At 41.0% G+C, this 27,928-nt stretch overlaps 1 protein-coding gene across 16 annotated transcripts in view; it reads left to right on the forward strand.

The window, feature by feature from the left end:
- The window catches only part of PTPRK (protein tyrosine phosphatase receptor type K), a 340,426-nt gene that overhangs the window by 120,505 nt on the left and 191,993 nt on the right, over positions 1-27,928 (forward strand). For all 16 annotated transcript variants that reach the window (XM_083176754.1, XM_083176759.1, XM_083176755.1 and 13 more), the window contains exons 4-6: positions 8,961-9,042; positions 11,697-11,812; positions 24,145-24,319. In XM_083176754.1, coding sequence (XP_083032880.1) covers positions 8,961-9,042; positions 11,697-11,812; positions 24,145-24,319 — 373 coding nt within the window. The remainder of the gene's footprint in view (positions 1-8,960; positions 9,043-11,696; positions 11,813-24,144; positions 24,320-27,928) is intronic.

Consider the following 27,928-nt stretch of genomic DNA (forward strand, 5'->3'; position numbering starts at 1 on the left):
TGGCTATAGCATGCATTCTTTCATAGCATCATGGGTAATTCAAGAAAGTCCAAATTTGCTTTTGTTGTTTTGGCCAACAACAAGAAAATGGTCAACTGCATTGGCAGAGATCTTATATAGAAGAATAATTTGAGGTCTGCTTAATAGAATAATGATACAATACAATTGTTATCTTTTCTATTGTATCCAAAGTCGATGATCTGCTAACTGAAATTGGTGGTATGTTAACATTCAGTTTTACATTGGTCCTGAGGAATTCAAAACAAAGTGTACAGATTAACTACTGTGAATTTATATTTTCCATAAAAGGTTTTACTTTTGGTACTTCGCTTAGCTCTTAATTTTGGAAAATCTACATACTGACCTATTTTTTACAGGTCTTTATGCACTATAATTTACAAGCATATGAGCAACTATTGCTAATCCATTGTGATAGGATTTTGCTTTGTTACGGGCGTACTGAAGGCCCCCATGCATTTCCTCGATTTTTGCTGATTGTACCGGTTCCCGATGAAACGGGAGGAGAAATCGTCCCAACTCGGGTGAGTATGATGTCCCCTCAGGTCCGAGGGGTGGTCCCGGGCACATTGGACCTGAGTCGAAGGTCGCACCGGCACACGATTTTGGGTCTCCCTCCCAACAGCAAGGAACAGGGGGTCGCATTCGCTCCATCACAAGGTTAAAGGATCGCATGTGATGGATTGCATGCGACTCTGCTGCCCGGGAAGGTCCCGGGCAGCTCAGGGTGATTGACTGGCTATACACTGCTGCGTGAAATCACAGTAGTGAATGGTCAGCTTTAGGTTAGACAGTTATAATTATTAATAGTATCTTAACGCGAATTAGCCAACTGCTGCTTTTGTTAACTAACAGGAAGTACCAGCCCTGTGAGGAACATTGTAGCTAACAGTAGTAACAATTCAGTCATAATTGTAATTATTTTTTTTATTTAGTTTCATACTAACAAAAGACTTTAGTAAAAAGTAGGCATATAACATTAATGACCAAAGGAACACTCAAAAGTGGCTGTGTCAGAACTCCTTCAAGAAGGCCATAGAAAATGGCTGAAATGTGAGGTAAGGAGGGAAAATGGTATTCAGGTGGTCTTATCCAGTAATACAAAGCAGTATATGTTAAAAATAGTGACCTTTTTTTTTAATGCTGTGCATCTGGATGATGGACGTTTATCAGAGCTATATAATTGTTGCACCTGACAGCTCCACATTTAGTCATGGGCTTCTAAACTCTGGGTTTTGCTGCATACAGACTTTTTTCTTATTTTTTATTGCACCTCCAGAGGTTGCGGGAAAACCATGGCTGCTGCAGCTAATGGGCCTCTGATCAGCGCAGCAGTTGAAGAATATTGATAGGGGTGTGGTATATGGTCCCAACAGTCGGGCTCCCGACAGTCATTAGCCCGATGTCTGGATCCTGACTGGCCGGACTCAGACAGCAAGGCGAGCGCAACAAAACCCCTTGCGGGCTCGCTGTGCTTGTCACGCTGTGGGCATGGTGGCTCGCTACGCTCGCCAACTATTCCATTTTCCCTCTATGGAGGTCGTGGACCCCCACGAGGGAGAATAGCCGGTGGCCGTCGGGAGCCCAAGTGTCGGGGTTTTGACTGACAGGATCCTGACGCCAGGGTAATTACTGTCCAGATCCCGACTGTCGGGAAAGTGTATGGCACCCCATTGATAGACACCCATTTGTTTAGACGCACAACTTCAGGGTGTACAGCACAATTGAATCACCACCTCTGGATCTTTTAAAATATATTTTTGTAATGATACACCTTAGCTCTAGCATAGAAATATGATAAACATACACCGAAAGTGTGTCCCTGGGACTGGGTTTGAGGATCACTGAAAAAATGTAGGAGCCACACAAGGTCTTACCATTCCGAACTCGCCGCCGTGTGCTTTGGCAGCAATGGACGGAAAAATTAGATTGGTTTAAAGATGTTGCCATATTCTATGACCATGTCTTCCTGGGGGCAGTCTATTCTAGCCTGTGGATGTTACGGTATGCCATTGCAATAATGTCAGAGCTTGAATTAGAGTGTACAAACTTTTTTTTGGTTAAACTTGGCAATAGAGGAAGTAGAATCAGGGAGCGGTTAGTGTTTTCAGGGATTATTCTATGAAGAAAACCGTTAATCATATGGTGTGTGAAAATTATGGACTGAGCATAGAGCAAGTGAACCACATTTACTATTTGGAATTGCTGAAAAGGCTGCATGTAAAAGTTAGATGAAAAAAGACCATTTTTTTTACAGCAACCTGATCGTGCATCACAGCAATGCTCCTGCTCACACGCCACAATCTGTATGGGAGTTATTAGCTTTTAAATTGCAGGGTTGAAACACCCTCCATATTCACTGGATCTAGTTCCCAATTAATTTTTAAAGTTCCTAAAGAAAAAGGAAATAATAAAAGGAAGGCATTCCACAAAACCAATTCCAAAATCGTTTTGACGGGTGAACTAGGTGCCTGCACTGGCACATGACTTTCCAATGGAATTATTTTGACGGAGACAAGAGATTCCGCACTGGAGTATGTAGCATTTTTTTACCGCAATGAGTTTGTAAAAAAAATTTAATTAATTGTCTGACCTCGTAAGTCCATGAGGGAGAGTGAAGTTATATTGTGAGTTGGCCCTACTGATTTTCACTTTTGATATCCTAAAATTGTTACTGACTTTATGTAAGTCAGTGACTGTCTTTACAATATGAGCAAATACAAATAACCAAATCCAGTAGTAATCTAAACCTATTAGGTCATTAAGTGCACATAATGTTTCTGTCCTGTAACTTCCCACATTGCGTGTGCACTAAAAAAGTCTTTCTGCTTTGTCATTGTAAATTGTTTTTTACTTTTTTGTTTCCTAAATAAAAAAGCCAGGTACTTGTTTCCTAGCATGGCGCCCATCGTATGCCATCGCATACCACTAATTAAAGGATGTTATGGGACCCGATTTTCGGGTCCTAAGAGCCGCACTGTACAATTTTAATGTTGCGTCGCATCGCATGCCATTACAATGGCATGCGATGCAATGCGATTTTTAATTGTACATGCACCCTGATGGGTGATTACTATGTTAAATGCACCCCCATTTTTAATGCCACCCCCACTATCAACGCCAACCCGAAGTGTGTCGAGCGGCGGTGATACGCATCCTCCGACCTTTTCATACCCCCACTATCCACGTCGACTTTTAAGAGCACATCTGTCCTATAAACTACCAAAGTGGAATAAGTACTTTCTTCAGCATATTATGTTGATATACCTTGTAGTTATAAATGTATGCATTTTTAGACCATCCTTTATTTTATTATTATAAGGTACTAATACACAATTTTAGAATATGTAATTTGCAGGCTGGTACTAGAATGTTTGTGTTCATAAAATAATTAATGTTGTTGGATAATTTGCTAGAGGTCACTAAGGAATTGCATTGAGCATGCCTGGGCTTCTGTTATAAACAAGTCTGCAATTTCCACAGCCTCTGTTACTGCAGTGCTAAATTTATTAGTGATGGGAAAATTAATTACAGGGAAGGTGATTTATGTGATTTGATGTTCTGATTCTGCTGGAATTGCCACTTAGCAATTAATGTACCTTCTATAGATTGTAAGTTTGCGAGCAGGGCCCTCCTTACCCCTATGTTGGTTTGTTACTACCCAGTCTGTTTTATCACTGTTTCCAATTGTAAAGCACAAAGGAATATGCTGTGCTATAAAATAAACTGTAAATAAATAAATCGAGTGGTAAAATGCTATAGAGAAAGTTGATAGTATAAAAAAATAGCATATTCCAGGCAACATGACAATTAAACATATTAAAGTGGTTTGCAGTGTAGACTCCCCCCCCCCCCCCCCAAAAAAAAAAAAATATATATATATATATATATATATATATATATATATATATATATTGTTTAATGTTTGCGGATTTATGTCCCTAAATAAGCATATTAATTTATTATTTATTACCAGTTATTTATATAGCGCACACATATTCGACACTTTATTTGGCGGACCTGGTCTCACTATTAAGTATTCAGATCATAAAGCTTATTTTTATGTAATAACTTCTCACAAGTTCTGACATTACATTTTTTTTCTCTTTCCTAATGCAAATACTTATATTAGAAAGCTTTTAATAGGTCTGGAGGATTTCTTCAGCTTTGTGACTTTGGTCTGATTATGACAATCCTTTCACTCTTCGGCTTTGGTATCCTAGACCAGGGTCAGGAAGGGCAGATGTTGTAGAGACATGGGCTAGCTTTTGAATACTGGATCGTTTCTAGCAGATTGTTCAGTCAAATGATTTACCTAATAACTCGATGCCTATCTGTAAAAGGGTTTTTTTTCTCCCCTTTTCTCTACCAAGTAATTTCCCATTTAACAATCTTTTTCTGTGTAATGATTATTCGGTTGCAAATGGGGTTAACACCTCTATAAAAAAAGATATAATACCTTATTGCAGAAAAATATTTTGAACTCTGACCACACAACCTAAAATGAGTAACATAAGTGTTTATAGTTGCATCGGACGTTCTCCCAGGAATATGAAGGTGTACTGCTTACTGAAGTACTTTAGCACAGGAGAGGGAACAATTTGTCACCACACAGCAGATGTTGGAATTATAACCTGCCTTTTGAGTGCTGCTGATTTTAATGCATGGGTGACTGACCCTCTGCTCACGTTTCATGGACCGATGCTGCTCTCATAGAGAAGCCTCTTTGAGAACTGTCTGAAGCAAGAGAATATAATATATTTCTCAGTTTGCTGGAAGCATTCGACTGAGCAGTCTCCCAGTCCATCTGTGCCTGCTAAAACGTTCTCTGCCAGGATTGTAGAATATCTGCTTGAAGCAGTTTAAAGTGGATGCAAGGAGCCAGATTGTTCTGTGAAAATAACACAAAAGGAAACCAAGGCTATTTCCAAAGAGCTTTAAGATTGAATAAAGAACAGCAATACTAATGTCTTCCAATTTTTTATTTATTTATTTTTATCTGTTGCTTCCTCTATTAAGAATGTTCCTCCTATATATTTTATGCTTGTAGGTTTAGGATCGGCACTGTTATTGGTCGAACGCAGAGGCGTAGCTAGGGTGGTTCTGGTGGAGCTCGGGCTCCAGGCGCCTGCTCTGGTGATGGCGCCACGCTATCACCAGTGGCGAAACTATCCGGCCGCAGCCACTGCCGCGGCTTGGGAGAGCCAGCGACAGCAGGGCGCACTAAAAGAAAACAGGCTGCCCTGCAGGACGAACAGCAGGATCGGCTGGCAGTGTGAAGCACAGTGCCCGCTCCCGCTGCACTGATAAGTAACTTAATTGGTTGCGCCGAATGGAGCGCCGATTACCATTAGCAGCACTCCTACTCAGTGGTCTGCTGGGTGGCCTGCTCTGATCGTGGACGTGCCTGTTACACTGGGACAGGGTCCGTCCAAGGCCCTGACTGTAGAGCCCTCAGCCGGCGCGGTTGTCACTGCACCGTCAGTGTGCAGTCTTCAGATGGGACGTGGGAGCGCAGTGGCAAGCATCAGTGACTGAACCCGGCGTTTTGAATGACAGAATTCTGTAAGTCTTGTGTGGGACGGAGGGCTGGGGGCTCGGAGGATGGGAACAGGGGGGGAGCTATTTTACTGACGAGTGCCACTACTATTTATACGTGTATATATACATGTGCGTGTGTATATGTATACATATATATATATTCACACACACATACTATATCTGTGTGCATATATATATATATATATATATATATATATATATATACTGTGTATATATATATATATATATATATATATATATATATATATATATATATATATATATATATATATATATATATATATATATATATATATATATATATATATATATATATAGATATATTTGAGTTCCTTATCTAGTATGTAACCCCTGGCAAATATTTTTTTAAATATATAATTAATTTTGAGGGGGGGCAGCATAGACATTTTTGGCTTGGGGGTGCAAAATTTCAAGTTACGACACTGGCTATCACCCAGCAGCCAGCCCCCATTATCATCACCCGGCAGCCAGATTCCCCCCTTTGATCACCTGGCAAAAGGGCCCAGCTCAACTCCCTCCTCCTCCCGCAGTGGCGGTCCTGCCTGGCCCGGCTCTCTTAAAGGTGCGGGTGTATATCCAGACCCTGCTGGGAAGCCTGCATTACCTCCTCCTCCTGCCGCTGCTGCCACTGAAGCCCACTATTCTTGAAAAGTAAATAGTCGTGCTCCAGCCCACTGTCCCCGTTGTTCCTGTCCCACATTCCCCGCTGCCTGTCACTCTCCCCGCTGTCCCTGTACCCACATCCCCCTCTGCCACTGTCCCTGTGCTCACATCCCCCTCTGCCACTGTCCCTGTGCCCGCAACCCCCGCTGTACCTGTGCCCGCATCCCTCGCTGTCACTCTCCCTGTATTTTGGCTCATTCTGTGTGGCATGGCGTGAATTTTGGCTCATCCAGTGTGGATTTTGGCTTATTTCGTGCAGCATAATGTGATTTTTACTCATTCCCTGTGAATTTTGTCTCCTTCTGTGTGAATGTTGTCTAATTCTATGTGGCATAAAGTGAATTTTGTCTCATTTTGTATGGCATAATGTGAATTTTGGCACAAACTGGGGGCAGGAGCTGAGTTTAATGTGTTTTCATGGCCTGTTGCACATGACGTTTAACCCTCTCGCCGGAGGGGGCGCTGTAGTACATACATGCTCCGGGCACTGTGGGAACACGCTACATCACTGGTCGAACGTTACCTTAAGCTTTAAGTTGAGGGTTGTCAAGGTACAATAATCACTCACCCAGTCATTTTAATGTGCATATGTCGCTCCCATGCTGAGGATCTGCTACTGACCTGAAGGATAAGCAGCCATCAGATTCTTACATGAGATACTGCTGCTCTGCCATGTCAGTGTTACATTGGGTGCGTGGTGCATGTCTGTGTGAGCTTTTGGGGGAGGGTGCACAGGTTATGGTATAGCGGAATAAAACTGTCTAGATTGACCATGTTCTGGTCGACTACCCTTAGTTGAATCTGCCTAGTTAGACGCCTAAAGATAGTAGACCCCGACGGGAGCGTGGTTGATGGTCATATGGTTGACATGAGTTATTAATGTTTTTTTTTTGTGCTGAATGTCACAGGGGTCCCCGTATGTGTGCACAGGGTCCTCTCGCTATGGAATGTCACAGGGGTCCCCGTATGTGTGCACAGTGTCCCCTCGCATGGCTCGCTATGCTTCGGGCACGGTTCCTCCCTACGATCGGCACACTATTATAAACGCACTCTATATCCACTTGTATAGTAAAGAATGAACCAAGTCGAGCTGTGATATTCGGCACCAAAAAAACTTCATAGACTCATGTGGACCATGCTCCCGTCGCTCTAATGCTGGAGTCTACTTTCCATTACTGTCGATCTTGACACGATGGACTATCTTTAAGCGTCTAACTACACGGGTTTGACTAAGTGTGGGCGACCATAACATGGTTGATCTGGACATCGTAGATCAGTCAACTGGATATAGGGTGCACCGCACATATGAAATAACGCTCGGGTCCATTTCAATTAAGTGACCATTTTCACCTGCCGGTCAGGCAGAAACTTGTGTTATCACAGGTCCGGATGCAAAGCCTAATCTCCAATAACAGCAGGCGTCTGTAGAAGGGATGCTGGCATCAGGGCTAGTCCTGTAATAACTTAGCAGCAATTAATCACTTCAGACTTTTTCTTTAGACCAATACTTCCCCTACCTCGTTTCTCAGCCATACTGGAATGCAAGTAACATAGCTGGTACATCAGTTACTTATTCAGGGAGGGATGCAAATCACATTGTGACTGTGATCCCATACAAGTGGAGTCTGTGAAATCATTCTAAGGGCTTAGTTTGTGTGTCTTCTATAGACCCACCACCAGCAGCATCTCTGATCCACCACTTGTATCCAAAGGCCCCCCCATTGTTTGCATTTTGGACGCACAGTGAACTTTAGTGTGCCTTAAGGACTGCCCTAAATGTTTTTACTGCAGGGAAGAACACTTCCTCTCGGGTTTAGTGTATTTAATAGAAGTAAACACTGAACAAAAATCTTGTGTCTCAAGAGTTGACTGCAACTTGGCATTATGGTAGCATTTCAATGATTTCTATGCACTTTGATTTGCCTTATTTACTGCTTCATACTGTAGAATTATCTGTAATAAGGAATATTATTGCAATAAGCAGTCGCTTTCCAGCAATATGCTCTTTGAACATGACTTTAGTTTAGAAGCTTTTGCTCTGCTCCTCTTGAACAGTTTTAAAATACTATACGTTCCTCAATAAAAACTGCACATAACTGAGCTCTGAAATGTTGTATTTCCATTAATGCTGTTTAGCTATTATAAAGTATTTAATTATTTTATTTATGAGCGAACCTCATGTCCTGGTAGAGCAATACACTTGTTTAGGGCAGATTAGATGGGCCAAGTGGTTCTTACCTACCATCAAAGCCTAGGATTCTATGAATGCTCTGTGATTTCACTGAATTGTAGGAAGTCTGCCAGTGCTGCTTCTCTAACCAGATTGTACATTCCAGTCCTTTTGGGGAATTTCATATATGGTAGCCATCCGCTGAAATAGCTATACCTATTATCACGTAGCTTTTTTGTATAAGCCATATAGACGTTAGATCAATAACTTAAAATTTTTAGCACAACTTTGCTTTTATCATTACAACTAATGTGTACTTGCTGTAGTCTGAAAAAAATACAATATCTAATAAGATTATACTTGTTACATACGTAATTCTAGCGATGTTTACCATTTTCATTTTTACTGACTGTGTTATTGCAGATCATGTTGGTTTCCTGAAAGCGGCTTGACATTAAATTAATGCTGGAAGATTGCTGTTGATTGAAGTGTTCTTAAATATCTTTATTTCCTTGTCTTTTGGCAGGTAATCTTTGAAGCGGAGTCCTCCGGTGGGAGGGGTGGATACATCGCCATAGACGACATTCAAGTTTTGAGCTACCCGTGTGGTAAGGATGATCTAAAAATTGGGGCTTTATGTGTTTATTAATGAAAAGGAAGTCTTGTGTGCAGCTGTGTATTATTTATATTGCCACTTCTTAGAGACAATGCTTTAAAAACAACAGTGGTTAAAACCTCTTTTGTTTGTTGTTCCATGTGGAAAATGATGTGCTTGCTACATTAATTACTGTCTAATCTCAACTGTGAAAGAAGACCTTAGTAAATGAGTGCTAATCCTTAATTAAAAGAATAAATGCATTATTTGTGGGTCTTAATTGGGTAGTTTCAGTTGAGGCTGCAGTGGTAGACACCTTAATGAAGATACAACATGTGCTCTTCTTTATTATGACCCTTGGGATTCCTTATAGCTATCCGTCCAAATGCACTTGTATTCCAGGGTTACATTTCAGTGTTACAGCGATTCTTTACAACTGCTCCAGCTAGAAATAGGGGACAGTGTGACAAATTATTTTTAAATTATTAATATTGAATTTATGAATGCATTTACTTTGAAAATGATCATATATTCTTGTTAAGGCCATCACTTAATGACACATATATGCCATAAAATCATATTTACCCCATGGTGGACAGTGCTGCAGATAAGTTACAGGGGACATGGCATTGTGGCCATTTTCTTTGTCATTTGCTGAAATGCATGATAAAGATGTCTTGCAGGTGTCATGTTCCTGAAGACCTTCCCATGTGCAGTAGACTTTGGCACAGCGCCAGAGTCTAAATCACTGTCCGAGTAAGAGCTCTCTCCTTAAAAGACCCCTGACCATATCTGTGTTGAAGGGTTTGAAACATTTTCTAGCTTCTAGTGATCCAAATATTTAGGCATCTTTCACCAGAACTGTGGCGCTCACAGCGCAAAGCAAGAATCGAACGTGAAAGACTGAATGTGAACTTGTTTCCTAGCAGGGTGCCCAGTACGCTCTAAGCGTACAGGGTTATTCTCCGTAGCAAAATCGCATTGCATTACATCTCATGGGCCATTATAGTGCCATGCGATTTTAATGTAATTTTTTCACTGCTCTGTTGGCCCTAGGGGATTGCATTGCATTGCATTGCACCTCCCGAAAAATTGGATGAGATTTTATAGGGTGTGATGCCATGCCATTAGCTATACACTTGTATGACATACAATGAGGCCACCACTATCCAAGCCACCCCGAAGCGTGGCAGCAGCAGAACGTGTCCTCCCGACCTTTTCATACCCCCGCTATCCACGTCGGCGTGGAGTTGATTTTATACACTGTGGTGAGCACAGCGAGCCACCGAGCCCGAAGTGCGGATTACTTTAACTATACTTGAAAAGGATCTAGGAGTCCAAATAGACAGCAAACTAGGATGTAGTGCCCATTGTAATGTAGCTACAAAAAAGGCCAACAAAATTCTGGCATGTATTAAGAGGGGAATGGAAACTAGGGACTCATGGGTAATTATGCCACTATATAAAGCATTGGTGAGACCTCACCTAGAGTACGGAGTACAGTTCTGGGCCCCACACTATAAAAAGGACATCATAGAATTAGAAAAAGTCCAAAGGCGAGCAACAAAGCTTATTAGGGGAATGGAGAATTTAAGCTACGGGGAGAGATTAAGCAATTTGGGACTATTTACATTAGAAAAGAGACGTTTAAGGGGGGACATGCTCAACATGTACAAGTATATCAAGGGCCAATATAAGGAACTGTCACACACCCTCTTTTCTACTAGAAAGGAATCTAGGACGCGAGGGCATGAGTATAGATTAGAAGAAAAAAGATTTCGTTCAGCTAGTAGAAAGAATTTCTTTACGGTCAGAACAGTCAAACTCTGGAACTCTCTTCACATAGAGGTGGTAACGGCTGGCTCATTAAATGCGTTCAAGGCAAAGTTGGACAAACATTTACTGGAGAAAAACATCCATGGGTACAAATAAGAAATATAAATTGTCTGTAAAATACCAGAACCTATTAAATCAGCAATGGATATCTATACCAGGTTGAACTAGATGGACGCAAGTCTTTTTTCAGCCTTACCTACTATGTAACTTTGCATGTATTCTGCGTTCCCTCGCGGGGCTCGCTATGCTCGCCACACTTCGGGCTCGGTGGCTCACTGTGCTTGTCACACTATATAAATGAATCCAGTGAATGCAATCCCCTAGGGCAGGGGTGGGGAACCTCAGGTCCGTATGCGGCCCCCGTAGCCTGTCTGAGTGGCCCTCCCACCCGCCCGGTGGCTTTGTCTGGAGTCAAGTACAGGAGAATTCTTGTGAGAGGTTGGTAGTTCTTGCGAGATTCCTCTTAATCAACAGCAGCCAGAGACTGTCAGTCCTATTCACCAGCAGCCGCCGGAGCGTGGGACGGCTTCAGCAGGACAATTTGTAAGAGAAGTTTTTACTTATGGCCCCCAAAGGATTTTTTTCCCCCATACAAACGGCCCTTGGCACAAAAAAGGTTCCCCACCCCTGCCCTAGGGCCAACAGAGCAGTGAACTAGTTACTTTAAAAAATTGCATTGCATTGCATGGCACTATAATGGCCCATGAGATGCAATGCGATTTTGCTACGGTAGCGTACGTAAGAATACTGGGCGCCCTGCTAGGAAACATGTACCGAAACATCCTCTACAATGTATGTCAGACATTACAACTATTTATATTTTCTATACAGATAAATCTCCTCACTTCTTGAGGCTGGGAGATGTTGAGGTGAATGCTGGTCAGAATGCCACCTTTCAGTGTATTGCCACTGGAAGAGACGCAGTGAACAACAAGTTATGGCTTCAGGTGAGAATCTCCAGGTTTTATTTATTTTCCCGTTACTGACACTAAGGGTGAAATGTAATCAGGTGAGAGAATCAGTTGTTTTTAAAGCGGCAATCATTTACACTGCAATATCAAACTGGTTTTCCAGTGTAAAAGATTGCTGCTTTAAAAAAACCCTGGAGATTTCTTACCAATCTCTTTCTGAATCTCTCACCTGATTACATTTCATACTAAGTATCCAAATTTATGTAATGACAACTAATACAAACTTATATTTTTTCCAAACCTCAACACTAACAATTAGGAAATCAGGCCATGATATACTGAGATTACATGTGATCTGTCTGGATTATGTCCCTAAAATGATGAGGCTTTACCTTTTTAAATACAAGGTTTTAAAATAAATTAATTGCTGCATATTTTACTGGGATGCATGCAGCAACCATGTGGTGCGGATGCCAGCATTCTCATTACTGACACCGGCACCTGACTACCGCCAATCCAGCGCCCCAGGCAAAATGGGGGTGGGTTGCTGGGGGGGGGGGGGTCCTATTTTGCCGTTGATCACCTGCTTCGGGGAAGGCAGCGAGTGGGGAGAGTGCAGCAGACCCGCCGCTCACCTGTTCCAGCGGCGGCAGGCAGGGTGCGGACACCGCTAAACTACTCCATGAGGGGGGGGGGTGAATTGATTCAGAAGTCACAGCATAAACAAGACTGGAGAAGTGAGCAGGATAACCATGAAATGCATAATGGATTTATCCATATCTTGGGATTGTCCTGTCTAAATCAGGACTGTTGCTTTGTGTTACCACTGCACTTTTCAGGACCTCCATAAAAGGGAAACTAAGAAAGGGATCCTCATGCTTTTAAACTACTATACAAATCATTGATTCTTTGTGTGGTTGTTCATTTGACCATAACAGTTTTTTCCATATTTGAAGGGCATAGGATTTATTGAGAATATTTTAGTTTTACTTTTCTCTCTAAATTGACTTGCTTCATTAACTGGAATGCACACACGGTTTCCTGGACTAATGTTATTCCAGTGACTGTAACACTTGTTGGGCTGTGAGAATGTAGGCGAGTACAGCAATATGCAATCTTCTAAGCTTTTGAAGATCTACAAGTATATAAAAAAAAAAAAAAAAAAAAATACCTAGTTTTATCTGATGGTTAATTTTCACTGCTGATTTGTTGCAGGAAATGTTATCTCCAGTGGTGGATGTAATAATTGACACATTTTTATATCTTTTAACTTCAGTGACATTGCCCTTTACCATTTGTAGTACAAGCTGCAGAAAACTGATTCATAGACATTTTGATTGCAGTACATAAAAAGCAAATCTAGCATTTAACTAGTAATTACTTGGAACTGGAACACTCCTTATTAGGGTTGCATTACAGAGTCCTATAGCTAGCTGTGGCGTTCTTTAGAACACCCACATTTTATAGATAACCCTATATGACACACTTAAGTATAGGTGTAGCGTTACCTCTGCAGTGTCTGAGCAATGTTTCCCTCTTGAGAGGTCTCATGTCTGCTTGTTCTTACTTCAAATACAATGAATCCATCCTGTTACTCTGCTTCTCATGGGAAAGATGACATATGGTAATAGATTCATAGAGTACTATCTCTATTGTAGAGCTCTGACTGTATCAGCCCATTCAGCAATCCATTCCTTTCTTCTCAAAGGTTTGCTTTACTGTACCTGAATCATATCATATCTGGTAGCCGTGCAGAAGCAATCTGCTATGTTTCAGTTTAGCCGCAGAGAGATCCCCAGTGGATGATTTGAAATGTGATTGCTCAGTACACAAGAGCTCTCTGGCTGTTGAAGGAGCAGGCTGGAATTCATTCCATTTGACAGCTGTGAATTACTTCAGGTTCTGACAATTAAAGTGGGCGGCTGCACTATGTACTACAGAAGAATGAGCACAACAGGGCAGATAACCTATTCCATTACAAGTAAAGCAATAGAAGTATTTAGGTGGATAGTCGGACTCTTCTATAGAGTTGAAAAGTTTTAAGACCCCGGATCCTGTCAACTAAAAAAACAAAAATGATCTGTTTTGCTTGTTTAACTTGAAAGTCATTTAAACAGCAGTCCATGTTCTCTAAAGTATTTGGATGGAAATAAAGGTTAATTGCTTATATTTGTTTGTCACGTAATTAAATATCTATGCTTGCTAGTACCATATTTGCGCAGTAATCTGAAGATGAGTTTACTCAAAGCTGACACAACTAAGCACAATGTAGTGTTCATTACGTAACCATTGTTCACACTTCCAGGCTAAACAAGTAAAGATTTGGACAGCTACACTGTGTCACACTGTCCTTATCTTCTGTTTGCAACTTCGTAGCTGTATAGTCTCTTCATTCAAAGGGTTCTGAAAAAAGGGTTTGGGGTGTGGTGCTAATTCCACTATGTAGGCGGGAGCTGCTTGACTTGAGTGGTCCAAGCTCATACAAGTGCACTAGATGCAAAAAAGGGGGGTTGTCATGCGCTCACCTGATGTATGTAGATACTAATGACCCTTCTATACAAAGATGGGAGAGTCAGTGGGTAGGTATCAAATATAGTGTTTTTAATGAATAAAAGGTGCGTTTAACAGAAATGATAATAATATTAAATAAATATCATGCACAATGTTATCGCTGTTATAGGAGTTAGCCCGTTTATAGTATAACTGCCAAGAGCCCCCTTGAGGGAACCAGGGTATCAACGGATCCCTTTTGACCATAAGCCCAACTGGGCTTATGTCTCTCTGCAGGTTCTGTCCTGATCTTCCGAGGCTGCTGTGGAGGTGGGAATGTGGATGCGTGAGGGGGATAAGCAGGGAGCGGCGTACCGCTAGCCTGCTTCTTACCCTGTCAGCGTCGGGGAGCTGTGCGACGGACCTTCTGTGCACAGGCACTTGAGGTCTGTCCTTTGGGGGACTTGTGGTGCGGGCGTGAGGACTTCCTGATGAGGAGCCCGTTCTTGCCTCCTCCCTTCGTTAAGAAAAGAGTTCTGTTATATACACACAGGCCAAGGTTAAAGCACACTAATCAATAGAATATATTACTGGACATTAGTTCTTCAGAAAATGTATTCATTCAAAGTCAATTTTACTATCAAGTCATTTTTAGTATCAAGTACATCCATGAAACACACATATACATGAGTTTGCTATAGACCAGTGGTCACCAACCTTTAATCGGGGCGTGAGCTACTCAAGAAAACTATCTGTCTGACTTCCAGCCTTTGGCCCACCATGTTGGTCTGACCACTGCAGGCATTGTAGAGGCTCATTTGTGGATCCCTCCTTAATCCTGCAGTGACTCCCACTTTGTTTCCTGCCAACCTGCCCTGCAGGAGTGTCAACTCTGTTGTGTGCTGTCGCAACCCTTCAGCGTAGAGGCTTTCCTGCGAATCCACTCCATCCCACAGTGACTTCCATCTACCTTCCCGTTTACCTCCGCTGTGGAGTGTCAGCTGTGGTCATCTTCATGGGTACCTGCCACAGCCTCCAGCCTGCTCTATGATACTGACACTGATTCCCGCTGCAGGTGGCTTCCCGTTTCTAGATTCCTGCCTTTCTGTGGCTCCTTGGATTAGGTCCTGATTAGAGTCACTTTGTCAGAGGTCTCTTCCTACTAGCTGACTCAGCAGTAGTGCAGCTAGGTGAGCTACCCAAATTATGACAGTGTGCTACCGGTAGCCTGCAAGCTATAGGTTGGAGACCACTGCTATAGAACACTATAACTGCTTGTTAATACTTACAATAACTATTAACAGATCTAAACAACCAGACACAAGGTGAAGGGTATGGTTGAGCGAGGGAAAGGGTAGAGTGACTCATTATGGGTAGTAAGTGCATGTAATAATATTTAGCATGGGAGGGAGGAGGAAGTAAATGAGCACTCACTAATCCTGAATGCAAGAAGCATCTGAGTTGCTTGTGGGGTATGGGAGACCGTTTAACAGAGTTGCAGTAGTTACTGGGATTTTGCTAGGAGTATAAAATTCCCAGACTGTAAGCCCTGCCCATGAGGGCTTACAGTCTGGGGAAAAGTTATACACTGTGAGAATTACCTGGAAAGAGGCTATGCCAGAGGTTGATAATGAACTATATGAATAGGGCAGGATGGCTTTTTATAAAAGTTAATTCCTGAAAACACTTTTGTCCTATCTGTGGTTCTCAGTTTTTCTTTATCTCACAGTAATAAAGTATTTCTTTTCTGCTTGCCAAATGTTTCTTCTTTGTACGGAAGCAGACCCTGCCAACAGAGATGTTGTTCATCACAAATGTGTTTTTCAGTCTATCTTTGCTGAGATAGGAAGGGCATTCATGAATGAGGAGAAAATTTGTTTAGGCCCCTGTTAAAAGGAGGCGGTACCTCACGGACTCCTCAATGTGGATAAATTCAAGCTTCCGGTCTGTGTTTGCAGCTAACTTTATTATATTATGAGGAATAATGATGGTAGAAAATATGGAAGAGGAATTGTAGTTCAAAGGTTACAATCTTTTCTGTCTGACTTTGCAGTTAAATGTAATAAAATCTAGCCAGCTTTATATTACAGTAATTACATTATTATTTTGTATATTGCGGAGTCTGGATTTTAATATTCAATGTCTTTAGCTACATGGGCAAATATTAAATTCCGCTGTTACTAGAGCTTCCATTTTTAGCACAGGTAATGGCTATAATAACTTCTATACAAGGAAATATGTCTCATATTCACTAACCTCAAAGAAAATAGTGAATTGTCAAGGAACACAAAATATAATACAAGTACAAAAGCTTGAATATAAAAAGACATATTGTAAATTAATAATGTGACCTTATTTAACTGGGATGCGGTTCTTTGGTCTACAGCATGATGGTTGACACCATTAGGTTGACGTGGTAAAAGGTCGACATGGGTCTAGGTCGACATAGGAAAAGGTCGACATGGTTCTAGGTCAAAAGGTCGTTAGTTCGACAGGTCGTTAGTTCGACAGGTCTTTAGTTTGACAATGTCTTGCTCGACAGTCAAAGGGTCGACATGGGGTTTTTCACAGTTTTTTTAGTCGACATTTGCCGACGGGCGGTATTTCATGCCCTACCATCCACTGGGGCATGGTGGGAGAATAAAATAGTGTGCCCGACGCATTGCGATCCCAACCCATTTAACTTGCAGAAAGATTATATTCGGTGATGCAGTTTTAGGCATAAAAAGGTTTCTTGCAGTGTCTTTGTAGTGGGATTGCTGACTTGAAGTCTGTGCACACTGAGAGAAAAACAGGGGTGACATGTTGACAGAAAGAGTACAGAACTAAAAGGACCTAGGGGAACACTTACAAGAGAGGGAAGGAGAGCATGCCATTTAGCACATCCAAAAATATGCATTCAAAACCAGTGTCACGCTGTGACTTTAAAATCAGTTTGACATTTCCAAAACACACATTTGACCTTGTGGTATCACTATGACTTTCTCGCGCCTTTATTACACATGATTGGGTGTAATTTAGCTCTCATATGAATTATATGTGTAAGACTGCTCTTCTGCATAATGCTTACTGTTCGTGTCAACACTTCACTGATTTCTATGTTCCTTGCTTATGAGATTGCAGTCCCAGCTGCTCTCTTGATACAGCTGGAATAGTAGAGGCAAGTACACTGTATAATCAGACTGCAGAGCTTTCTCTTCTGTCAGCATGAAAGAGAGTCTGTCTATGCGGTAGTGTTGGCCACACACATTACACTACACTTAAGCCATTTTAATTACATTAGCTCATTATTGAAGTGTGCAGACTGCAAATGATGTTTTGTATGATCAATAATATAATCTACTGTGTGGACTTATCAGGCAATGAGTGTGTCAGTGTGTGTGTGGTAGACAAACAACTTTTTCTCATCACAATTAGGCAAAATAAAGTTGATTTTAGCAGCATGCGGCCACTCAGGTGTTTCTTGTATGATAGCTGGATACTATAGTAAGAATTATTTTTATTCTAAACCTAGGGTGGCCTAATTCAGATATGGTCGTTGTAGAGATTGCTGTTACTATATTCTGCCATTCAAAATTGCAGATATGTTATACTAATATGGGCACAATCTAACCTGAGCAAAAAAACTTATTGCCGTCTCATCATTTCTATCTGACAGTGTAAAGGGGATAGAAATGCGCACTCATGCAAATGTGTCCCACTATGAGGTGGTACCTCCTGTTAGTACTTACTGTGTGCGCAGAATATTGATTATGCAGTGTCAGTTTGCAAATGATGTATGTGCTATTGAATGCTGGTAAACAACACTCACAATATGAAGATGACACTTGTATGTATTTTGCACACAAACATTTATTGCACACAAACAAACAAATACAATTGTGCATGTACTAGAAATATCCTGTGGGTGGTTGTAGGGTGTGTGTGTGTGTGTTTATATGAAATAAAGTTATACCTTTCTTTTCGTGTGTCTTTTCTTTTAACATTCTTTTTACAGGTGGACTACAAGTCCCAGTGGGCCCATTAATGCCCCGCATGCTGGGACTTGTGGTTCTCCAAGTCCCAGCATGTGGGGGAGGTCTGCTGGCACTTTTAGTTTTCCTGCATAAAGCAGTGTTACGGATGTTAGATTTAACCCGATCAGGTCGGCGTCCACTGGGCACAGATGCCGGTGACAGCCCCGGGCTTCAGCCCTGGACGGGTAAAGCCGGGGTGGGGCCCTTTATTGGGGGGTCTCCACTCCTCCAGGTACCCCGTCCAAGGCTGACCAGCCACGGTGCTCATGTTTCGGCCGGGGGACCTTATGTAAAAAGTGTCCCCCGGCTGTGGCATGACACCGCGGGCTGTTGCAGCCCGATGCTTGTTTCAAAGTAAGGGGGACTCCCAGATTTTTTGACCCCCGTATTTTTGGAACCAGGACCGGTCCAAGAGTCCAGGGCTGGTTTCAGAAATACGGGGGACCCCTATGCTTCGGCTCAATGAGCCCGGGGCTGGTTATGCTCAGGAAGGGGGACCCCACGCAATTTTTCCCCACAAAAAAAAAACACTTTAACACATTTTTAAACACAGGACCATGCACAGATCTCAATGATCTGTGCTGGGTACTGGCCAATTCGCATATCAGAACCTGGTCTGAATTTTTTGCCATTTTAAGACACATTTCCCAATTTCGCGGCAAAATCAGCAGTTTTTGCAGTTTTTCACATCTCATTAAATATGCGAATTCGGGAAAGTGCGATTTTGGAAGTTTTTGGCGAAAATATCGCAAAAGTCACATTTTCGCATCTCATTAAATGTCACCCTATATGTCTTTTGATTGAAGCAGATGGAAGCGGCCTACAAAATACTGGTAGTTTGGGAAGTTGTTATTGTGGATAATCCTTAATTTATAAGTTTCTACCTTTTTGGAAACCTTTAAACCCTTTTATTGAGCTTTTATTTTTCAGAGTGGCTCAGATCAATATTTTTTCATCCCAAAAATAGAGGTTGAATTGTAGCAGAAGAGTTGTGCCGATACTGCTGTTAAATTTATGGCTTGTGATGTCTCTGCACATTTCCACTGTGTACACTGTTTGTTGTTTAACAAAGATCTTATCTATCTGTAGACGTCTATTTCTTTATCGACATTAAGATTTTGGTGAAAAAAATCTTGCCTATGCAATTGAATAAGGTGATTTTTTGGAGATTATCCATCCATATGAAAAAGGATTTATGTTGCATCATGAGAACTGATATGATTCCTTGATGGTCTCTTGACGCCGCCAACGTCTTGGATTTGGTAGAATAAAAAAAAAATTTGGCCTGTTTCCAAATTTGTGGCTGGGAAAGAATTTATTTTTTATAAGGAAAACCATCCATTGTTGAAAAATATATGTAACAAATGTAACTGACAGGGAAGCTAGACCCATCTTAGCTCTGTTTCTCAGCAGTTGAATTCACTTCCCTGTTATCTCTTTAATCTTTTAGAATTTGGGGTTTGAGGAAAAATCTTCTCCATATTCTGTTAATGTTTATCTGCTGTATGGTTTCATTTTTGTCTTCCAAGATGCCCCCTTCTAGCCAGATTTAACTTTTCACTGTTTTATTTTTAACTATTGTAAATAATTTATGGCTTCTGTCCTTGTATCAGATTCTACATCTGTCCATTTGCGAATACAGTGTAAGAAGACAGTACATATTTCTGTTAGCCCTGCAGCATTTTGCATCAAATTGATGTCCTTTTAAATATTAACCAAATGTAATTAAAATTCTTTATTGAAAGTGATGCTTTGAATTACTGATATGCTGAAGGCTGAAGTGCCCTAATTATATAGCACAAAAAGTGTTAAAGGGATTTTGCCTTCTTGGTAATAGCTAGTGGGAATTTAACATACTAAAAGTGGGATACCCTTTTTTTTGCCTCCGAGAGGGCTTAAAATACTCTTTAAATTAAAAAAATAAAACTTTTTCAGTTGGTTCATGTTTCAAATCACAATGTTAGACATGTACTTAAATGTTCATTAATAGGAAGCAAACTTTCACTACCAGTAACTATATTACAACTCCCAATGTGGTGTTGGTACAGAGTCTAAAGAATGTACTGTAGTTTCCTTTTTACTGCACCTATTTAAGACAAAAATGGGTATTTAATCGTCCTGACACCTGGCCCGTTTTACGGTCTGCTTGCCTGTTTATCGGAAGGCAGGATTCAATATCAATAAGATTTGGCCGTGAACTCGACAATCCATGCCCGTTTTTGGCAAATGGGCAAGGCTACTTTTAAAGACGGTCCGTTCTCACGAGCTGCCACTTTAATGCTGTTGTGAAAGACAGCATTGCATAGGCGCCTGATGCTATTTTCCCCATTGGAAATAGCGGCACGGATTGAATACTTCCCAAAAAGCTGCAAAACTTTCTTCAGTTGTTGCCTCAGCAATTAATGTAGAAATTGTATTCTCTATATTTGATGTAATCTACTTCTTTGCATTGTGTTCTATTTGGACTTTCTATTTGCAATTTAGGAGTTTATTGATGTTCTTTTTGTTATTTTTATTTCTTGAAGTATTTAAAGTATTGCAACATTTTTAGGTACTCTTTACCTAGAAGGGCAGCCACGCGGGCATTGTATGCACTAAAAAATCGCATGTGATGCGACCGACGCTATGCCCGCGATTTCCCATAGGGAACAATGTTAAATGTCCCAATTGACCCGATTTTCCTGTTCAATGTCTCAATTGACCCGATTTTTCCATAGGAAACTATGTTAAATGGGCCACAGAGGCCAAAATAGGCACCCTGAAGTGTGAAATGGCCCCCACAATTGTTAACGCCGCCCCACGATCAACGTGAACCCGAAGCGTGGCGAGCGCAGCGGTACGCATCCTACGACCTTTTCATACCCCCATTATCCACGTCGGCGTGGAGTTGAGAATAGAAAGTGTGGCGAGAGCAGCAAGCCACGAGCCCGAAGCGTGGCGAGCATAGCGAGCCCCGCGATTGGACGCGGACAGCTGTGAAGCCCGCAAGGGGACGCGGATACCTGTGAAGGTATCCGCGTCCCCTCGCGGGGCTCGCTGCGCTCGCCACGCTTCAGGCTCGGTGGCTCGCTGCGCTCGCCACACTTTCTATTCTCAACTCCACGCCGACGTGGATAGTGGGGGTATGATTAAACCCTCTGATAGTTTACTCAACTTATCTCTGTGGCCATGATCATTTTGTTCTGGTTTTCAAAGGAAATTGGATACTTATCGGATTGGATCACATATATCTATTCATGTGTAGGCACCTTAAAATATTAAGGGGATATGTATTAAACCATTTAAATAGAACATCTAAAGTTTCCCATAGCAACCAATAAGCTTTTAGCTGTCATTTAACAAGTGCAGTAAGTACTTTAAAAAGACTGCAGCTGAATATTAACTTTTTTCACCTGTCCCCTTTAGAGAGATATCCACCTGAGGCAATAATTATCTGTCTGATTTTAGATATGTTTTAAGGCCCTCTTACACTAGGGCGATTTACATGCAATAAGGGCAGTTTACATGAGGTTTCGATGATAAATCGCATGTACAGTGCCCAGATTGCATGTACATGACAAGAGGTGCGATGCAATGCGGGTTCCTGTACGCATTGCATCGCACCTCCTAGGTCGCACCTGCAGCTGGAGCAATCCATCACCGGGTCGCCAGGCTACAAGAAGCTCCGCTGCTGTGTTCCTGCAAGTTATCACTGGCCTCCTCTTCCTGCTCCCTCTCTCCTTCCACCAAGTGGCGGCAGCAGTGCAGCCTCAGACTGGCTCTCTCCGGGTCCCTGCTGGTTGTGGCCTCCCCCCTTCCCCCCCCCGAGTGAAACCGGGACCTATATTTCACTCCACACCCGCCTCTTGAGCTCTGTGAGCCAGATTGCAGTGATTTGCGGCACCCTGGAGCAGTAGCAACGCTGGGCTGGTCCCTCTGAGCTAAGGCGACCCCTAGCCTACTTTAATCTCCCTGCACCATCTTGGTTGCTGGCAGCCTTGCTCCCTCTGCAGTGCCTATAGCTCTGATAGGTAACCAGCTCTGTGATAGATAGTGAGTGCAGCCAGAGAACAAACAGACAGCCTGATTAGGGTGTCATTGATACTCCCATCTCTCCCTTAGGGAAAATAATAATAATTAAAACAAATTGTTTTTAATAACTTACATAAGTGGCTGCTGCTCCCAGAAAGAGCAGAGGGCCCATCATATAAATTGTATTGTACAAGTACTAAGTACTGTGTATGCAGTAAGATAAACTGCATGCGATTTGTCACCGGTTGATAAATTGCATGCAATTTATCTTATGTGAAATAAGCATTAATACAGAATCTGTCATGCAGGACTCCTAGGAGGAAAACTGACGCAATTTCAAGCCTCAGATAAATTGCCCTAGTGCAAGGGGTCCTTAAGAAACTGAATGGTCCATGCAGTAAATGGGTGGTGTACACACAGAGCGATCCTTCTAAGCCATTTTGATATATATATATATCAAAATTGCTTAGGTTAGTAAAAATCTCTTGTCATGGTTAGACAAATGGCCCTATTTTTGATAGCGATGCGCTGCCCAGCATAAGTGAATATCACTTAGTAAAAAATAGTTGCCAGGCAAGGAAATTTTGTCTAGATCGCAGACTTTCGCTGTTAAAATTGCTGGTGTTCACTGCTTAGGGCGAAATTCACTAGGCGATCTGCAATGAAATATTAACCCAGAATGTTAATTCTAGTATAGTCATAATTGGCCATAGACAAAATCGCTTAGGAAGGGGGTAGGCCACAACCAGCAAAATCACTTAGTCACAATCGCTTAGTCAAAATCTCTCCCTGGCAAAAATCGCTGCATGCATACACCCCTTAAGCCTTGGAGAGCATTACAGTTAATGGGAATTAAGTTCTAGCCCAGTGGTTCCCAACCCTGGTCCTCAAGTACCCCCAACAGTGCATGTTTTCCAGGTCACCCGGCAGGTGCAGTCATTATTCAGGCACATTTGAAAAGATCCACAGGTGGAGCTAATTATAGCACCTGTGATTCTGTGTGGAGACCTGCAAAACATGCACTGTTGGGGGTACTTGAGGACCAGGGTTGGAAATTACTGTTCTAGCCAATTAATTCCTAACTGGGTTAACATGGCAGTTAGGAGCTGGTAAAAAGATACTTTCTCTGTCCTCTTTATCTTACACAGATGTCCTTATTTATTATTTTTTCTAACCAGTATGATGGGCTGATGTCTTGCTTTTTATTAATTGTATTATGAATAAACTATTTCATGAATAATCTATTTGCATTTGTTGATACAAGTGCGGTGTTCATTTGTTTCCTGTAATATGATTACAAATAACTGATGTTGATGATGAATGCTAGTTTATATTCCTGTTTTTAGCTCTGAAAAGGCTTACTTGGCAGGCCATTTTACCCATTTTCACCCCTTAGAAGTTGATACCCCATAGAAGACCTTCCTATTGGGTGATTGGCCACCCAGCTGTTCACATGTTCCAGGTCACCCGACAGGTGCACAGAGAGAGTTGGTTAACTGTAAAATTTTCAAAGTGCTCAGCCACATAACTCTAATATCGAGCAACCAATTACAATGTATTACATTTAATTCTGTACATCTATAGACCAAGAGCTTTATTTTGCTATATGATGTGCTCTGCTCAGGCAATGGTATTGTCACAATAACTCACTTGTATAAAAATAATCCTTATGTTTTTAATACAGTATATAGATAATGAGTTGAAAGAGCAACTTGTTTTCTAGTTGCTATAGAATCATTATATTATGTCACTATGTAAAATAACTGTAATAAGCTTTTCTACTGTGCCGCACCATATCATTTTATATTTATACATTGTGTGATCTGATATCTCTCTGGTGTTCCTTTTCAGAAACGGAATGGAGAAGATATCCCTGTAGTGCAAACAAAAAACATCAATCACAGAAGATTTGCAGCCACCTTTAGGTTACGGGAGGTGGCAAAAGCAGATGAAGACCTGTACAGATGTGTAACACAATCAGAGAGAGGCTCTGGAGTATCAAATTTTGCTCAGCTCATCGTCAGAGGTAAAAATGAATTTAATTGGGATTGCTACTTTAATGACTATGGCAGTGGTTCTCAAACTGTGAGCCCCTTTGCACCCTAGTGTGCCTTGGGGGACTTGCAGGGGTGCCCTGGATTTGATGGTCAATGACCAATTCAAATTATGACCAATGTAATAGGGAAATTGTGGACAGTCAGATGTGAATTACCACATATCTGACCCTAAGGATGATATAGAAACAGCATTTGCTTTATTTAATATAATTTTCTTATTTTAACAATTAGATACTGTTGGCCTAGGGGTGCTGTGAAACTAATTCTGATACTCATGGGTGCCATGATTTAAAAAAGCTTGGGAACCACTGTAGTATGATTCTGACAACTGAGTTTGGTTCCTTATCTGTACAATTAGCAAGCCAGGTCTAGGGTGCCAACATTTTGTGGGGAGTCAAAAAAATATAAACTAGTAAAAGACTTAAAGATACCCTTCCTCTGCCAGCCAACCTCTGCCCTAGTTTGAACAATCGGTACTTATGTAGTATCTGGGCGTCCGATTTTGTGATTGTATGCCTTACAATCAGATGCGATGCGATGCGATTTTGCATAGGATTCAATGTTAAGAAGGTCCTGTTCATTTCCCCACTATCCAAGTGGGCATAGAGTTGATTTTATATAGCGTGGCGAGCGCAGCGAGCCACCGAGCCCGAAGCGTGGCGAGCGAAGCGTGCCCCGCGAGGGGACGCATATTTCTTAAAAAGTATTCTGTGTCCCCTCGCGGGGCTCGCTACGCTCGCCACGCTTCGGGCTCGGTGGCTCGCTGCGCTCGCCACAGGTTTATATCCAACTCCATGCCCACTTGGATAGTGGGGAAAGGAAAAGGACCCCTTTTTCCCATTGAATTCTATGTTAAAATGGACTCAGACCATTTTAACATTGAATCCTATGGAAAAATCTTGACCATCGCATCGCATACGATTTGGCCGCATGCGATGCGATCCGATTTCTAAATCGGACGCCCAGATACTACATAAGTACCGAACAATTCCAGGAAAGAGCGCAGTACTTCCCTTGGTGGCTTCATTTATACGAAATGGTTAAAAAACCATTCTAAGTTTGTTGAACACAAAAATGAGCTATCCTTTTAAATAATTAATTTACAGAGTTCATGAAAAATCATGTTACATTGACATATGTAATTGATTTGAGTTATCAAAATGTGTATTGCTTAGGAACTGGAAGCTATCTTTCTGCAACCTGAACTATTGACTTATTAATTTACTGTGGACAGCGCTAAAGGTTTTTCATTAGGTTTTTTTAAAGCGAAAATGAATCTGAATGCTTATCTGAAATGTTATTTTGAGACCTACAGTAGATCTTTCAAATTAATGTATAGTGTAGCAATGTTTCAAGTGTCTGTTAAAAGTATAAAATGTGTTTTTCACATAATTTTGTATAACTCATGGTAAACATATGTAAGCAGAGTTTCTTGAATATGTAATTGCTTGGTCTAATCATAAAGTCGTTCTTTGTGTTTTCTGTATGAACACATAATGTTGACAATTTTCATTCCTCATATGTTCCTAAGCATATAATGAGCTGGTAACACTTAGGTGTCTGATCTCCAGTGACCTCACCTACTGCTAACACTTTAAATGTTTAGTTCATTTATCTACCCATATGTACCTTCCTACATAATTAGATTGTATTAGCTTGGACCTCATTTATGATAGATTATACTTGATGGTACCAGTGTGTCATGCATAAACATATGCTGTAATACACACTGATTAATACGTGGTGCTTGTTAAAACATAAAACAAACTTGTCCATGATATTACATAACTACGCATAATAAAGACAAACCTAGCCAGCACTTGTGTGTAATCAGTTTTTATGATTACTCTTTTTGAAGAGTATAAAGTATTCCCATCTTATTATGTACCTTAATAGTTATATTATCCATTATATATGAGTAGATTTTTGTTCTGGGTTTTGCTGAATTTATGACCTCTACCTCTGTAAAGTAACAAATGTGTTACAAACAAAAAGCTCAATACAATGTGTTTTTGTGGTCTTGTTTATTTGATAAATCATGTTATCCAAAGTTGTTATAAAAAATAAGAACCCAGGTCAGGTTCAGCTTCAGTGGTGCGAAGTCCGTACAAAGGATTAACCATTATGACGACTTGTGTATTTCAATGGCACGTTAAATCTGACATCCTGCTATATTCAGGGAAAAGATGATAATATTAAGGGAAAGTTTGGGGCCACTGATATGAATTTACTTTAATATGAGTTGGCAGCGTATTGCCCGTTGTCAACGATGACCCAGGGGCAAGAGTTTATTAGTACATTTCCTTCCAAAGCCAATGTGACAGGGCATGCCCAGGGCTTTTTTCCTTGGCTTTTTGTAACAAATGAAAATTTCACTACTGGATTCTGCTACGTTGTAATATTGATCTGGTTGTTAAGACAGCCAGAGGATGAAGATAAAAAGCATGCAGTTTACTTTGTCATGGTTTTAGCATTCCTTTCATATCACTGAGAGTAATACTAATCTTTTTGGCTTATAAACGCTAAACCTAAACTTGCCCTTGTTCATAATAATAATAACAGTGTGAATGGTTGCATGCAAAACACTATTACTTACACACAATTGTCTTCATTATTAATTAACCTGTTATCTACATTTCCTAGCTGAATGCTAATGTTCTACATTGGGAAAAATCATTAATCCCCTTAACCGGTTTTAATATATATATATAATTTAAGCAAAAACAAAATGTGTGAAATAGATTTTTCATGTACGTCAAGATACATACAGTACAGACTTAAATTTATAAAAATAAAATAAGTACAAAAAGCTTCTACTCCCTTTTTAGTATATACAAATTTCAGTATTTCTTTCCCATTTTGTACAGAAGCATTCTTAGGGGGGTATTCGATTCTGGTCTAATTTTTCGACAGGTGAAAAATCTGCAATTTTACCCCCTTTTTTTGGCGCAATTCGACTCGCCCTATTCAGTCGCAGTGCTGACATTTTTTGCCTGGGCAAAACATCCTGCATCAACGAAAACGTGGATTGGTGACAAATTCACAGTTTTTGGCAACCTTTTTTGCTCATTCAGAGTTGCCCCCAAAAAAGTGAAACGGCATTGGTGAAAAGACTCAAAAATGGGCAAAACCGCATGTGATTATATACTAATCAGCAAATTATTGCAGATTTTTCACCTGGTCTGGATTGAATAGCCCCTTAATGTTAAACGATTGACGAACCAGAAAAATACCATGAATAGTCAATGAGGCATATTCAATTAGCCGCAGGGCTTTCTGTGTACTTGTTTCAGTTTAGCTATTAAGTTGTAGCCCATGGTAAACCCACAGGCTTCACTTGTCATGGGTTTCTGCTTTCACCCTCCTGAGGAGAGCTTTTTGGCAAGGGCTGTTTGCCCATTATAATCTTTTTAGTTCCAGGCACTTAACACTTGTTAGCCATGTGTTTATTGTGGGAGAAAATGGGCTTGTAATTGAATAGCTCTGGGTGTTAGTCTCAAGTCTATCCTCCCTGTGGCTTACTATTTTTGTCTAATTTTAATTTATAGATATTAATTCTATTTAAATATAAAGGAGAA

Source organism: Crinia signifera, chromosome 3, assembly GCF_055691185.1.
Source record: "Crinia signifera chromosome 3, ASM5569118v1, whole genome shotgun sequence".
NCBI lineage: Eukaryota > Metazoa > Chordata > Amphibia > Anura > Myobatrachidae > Crinia > Crinia signifera.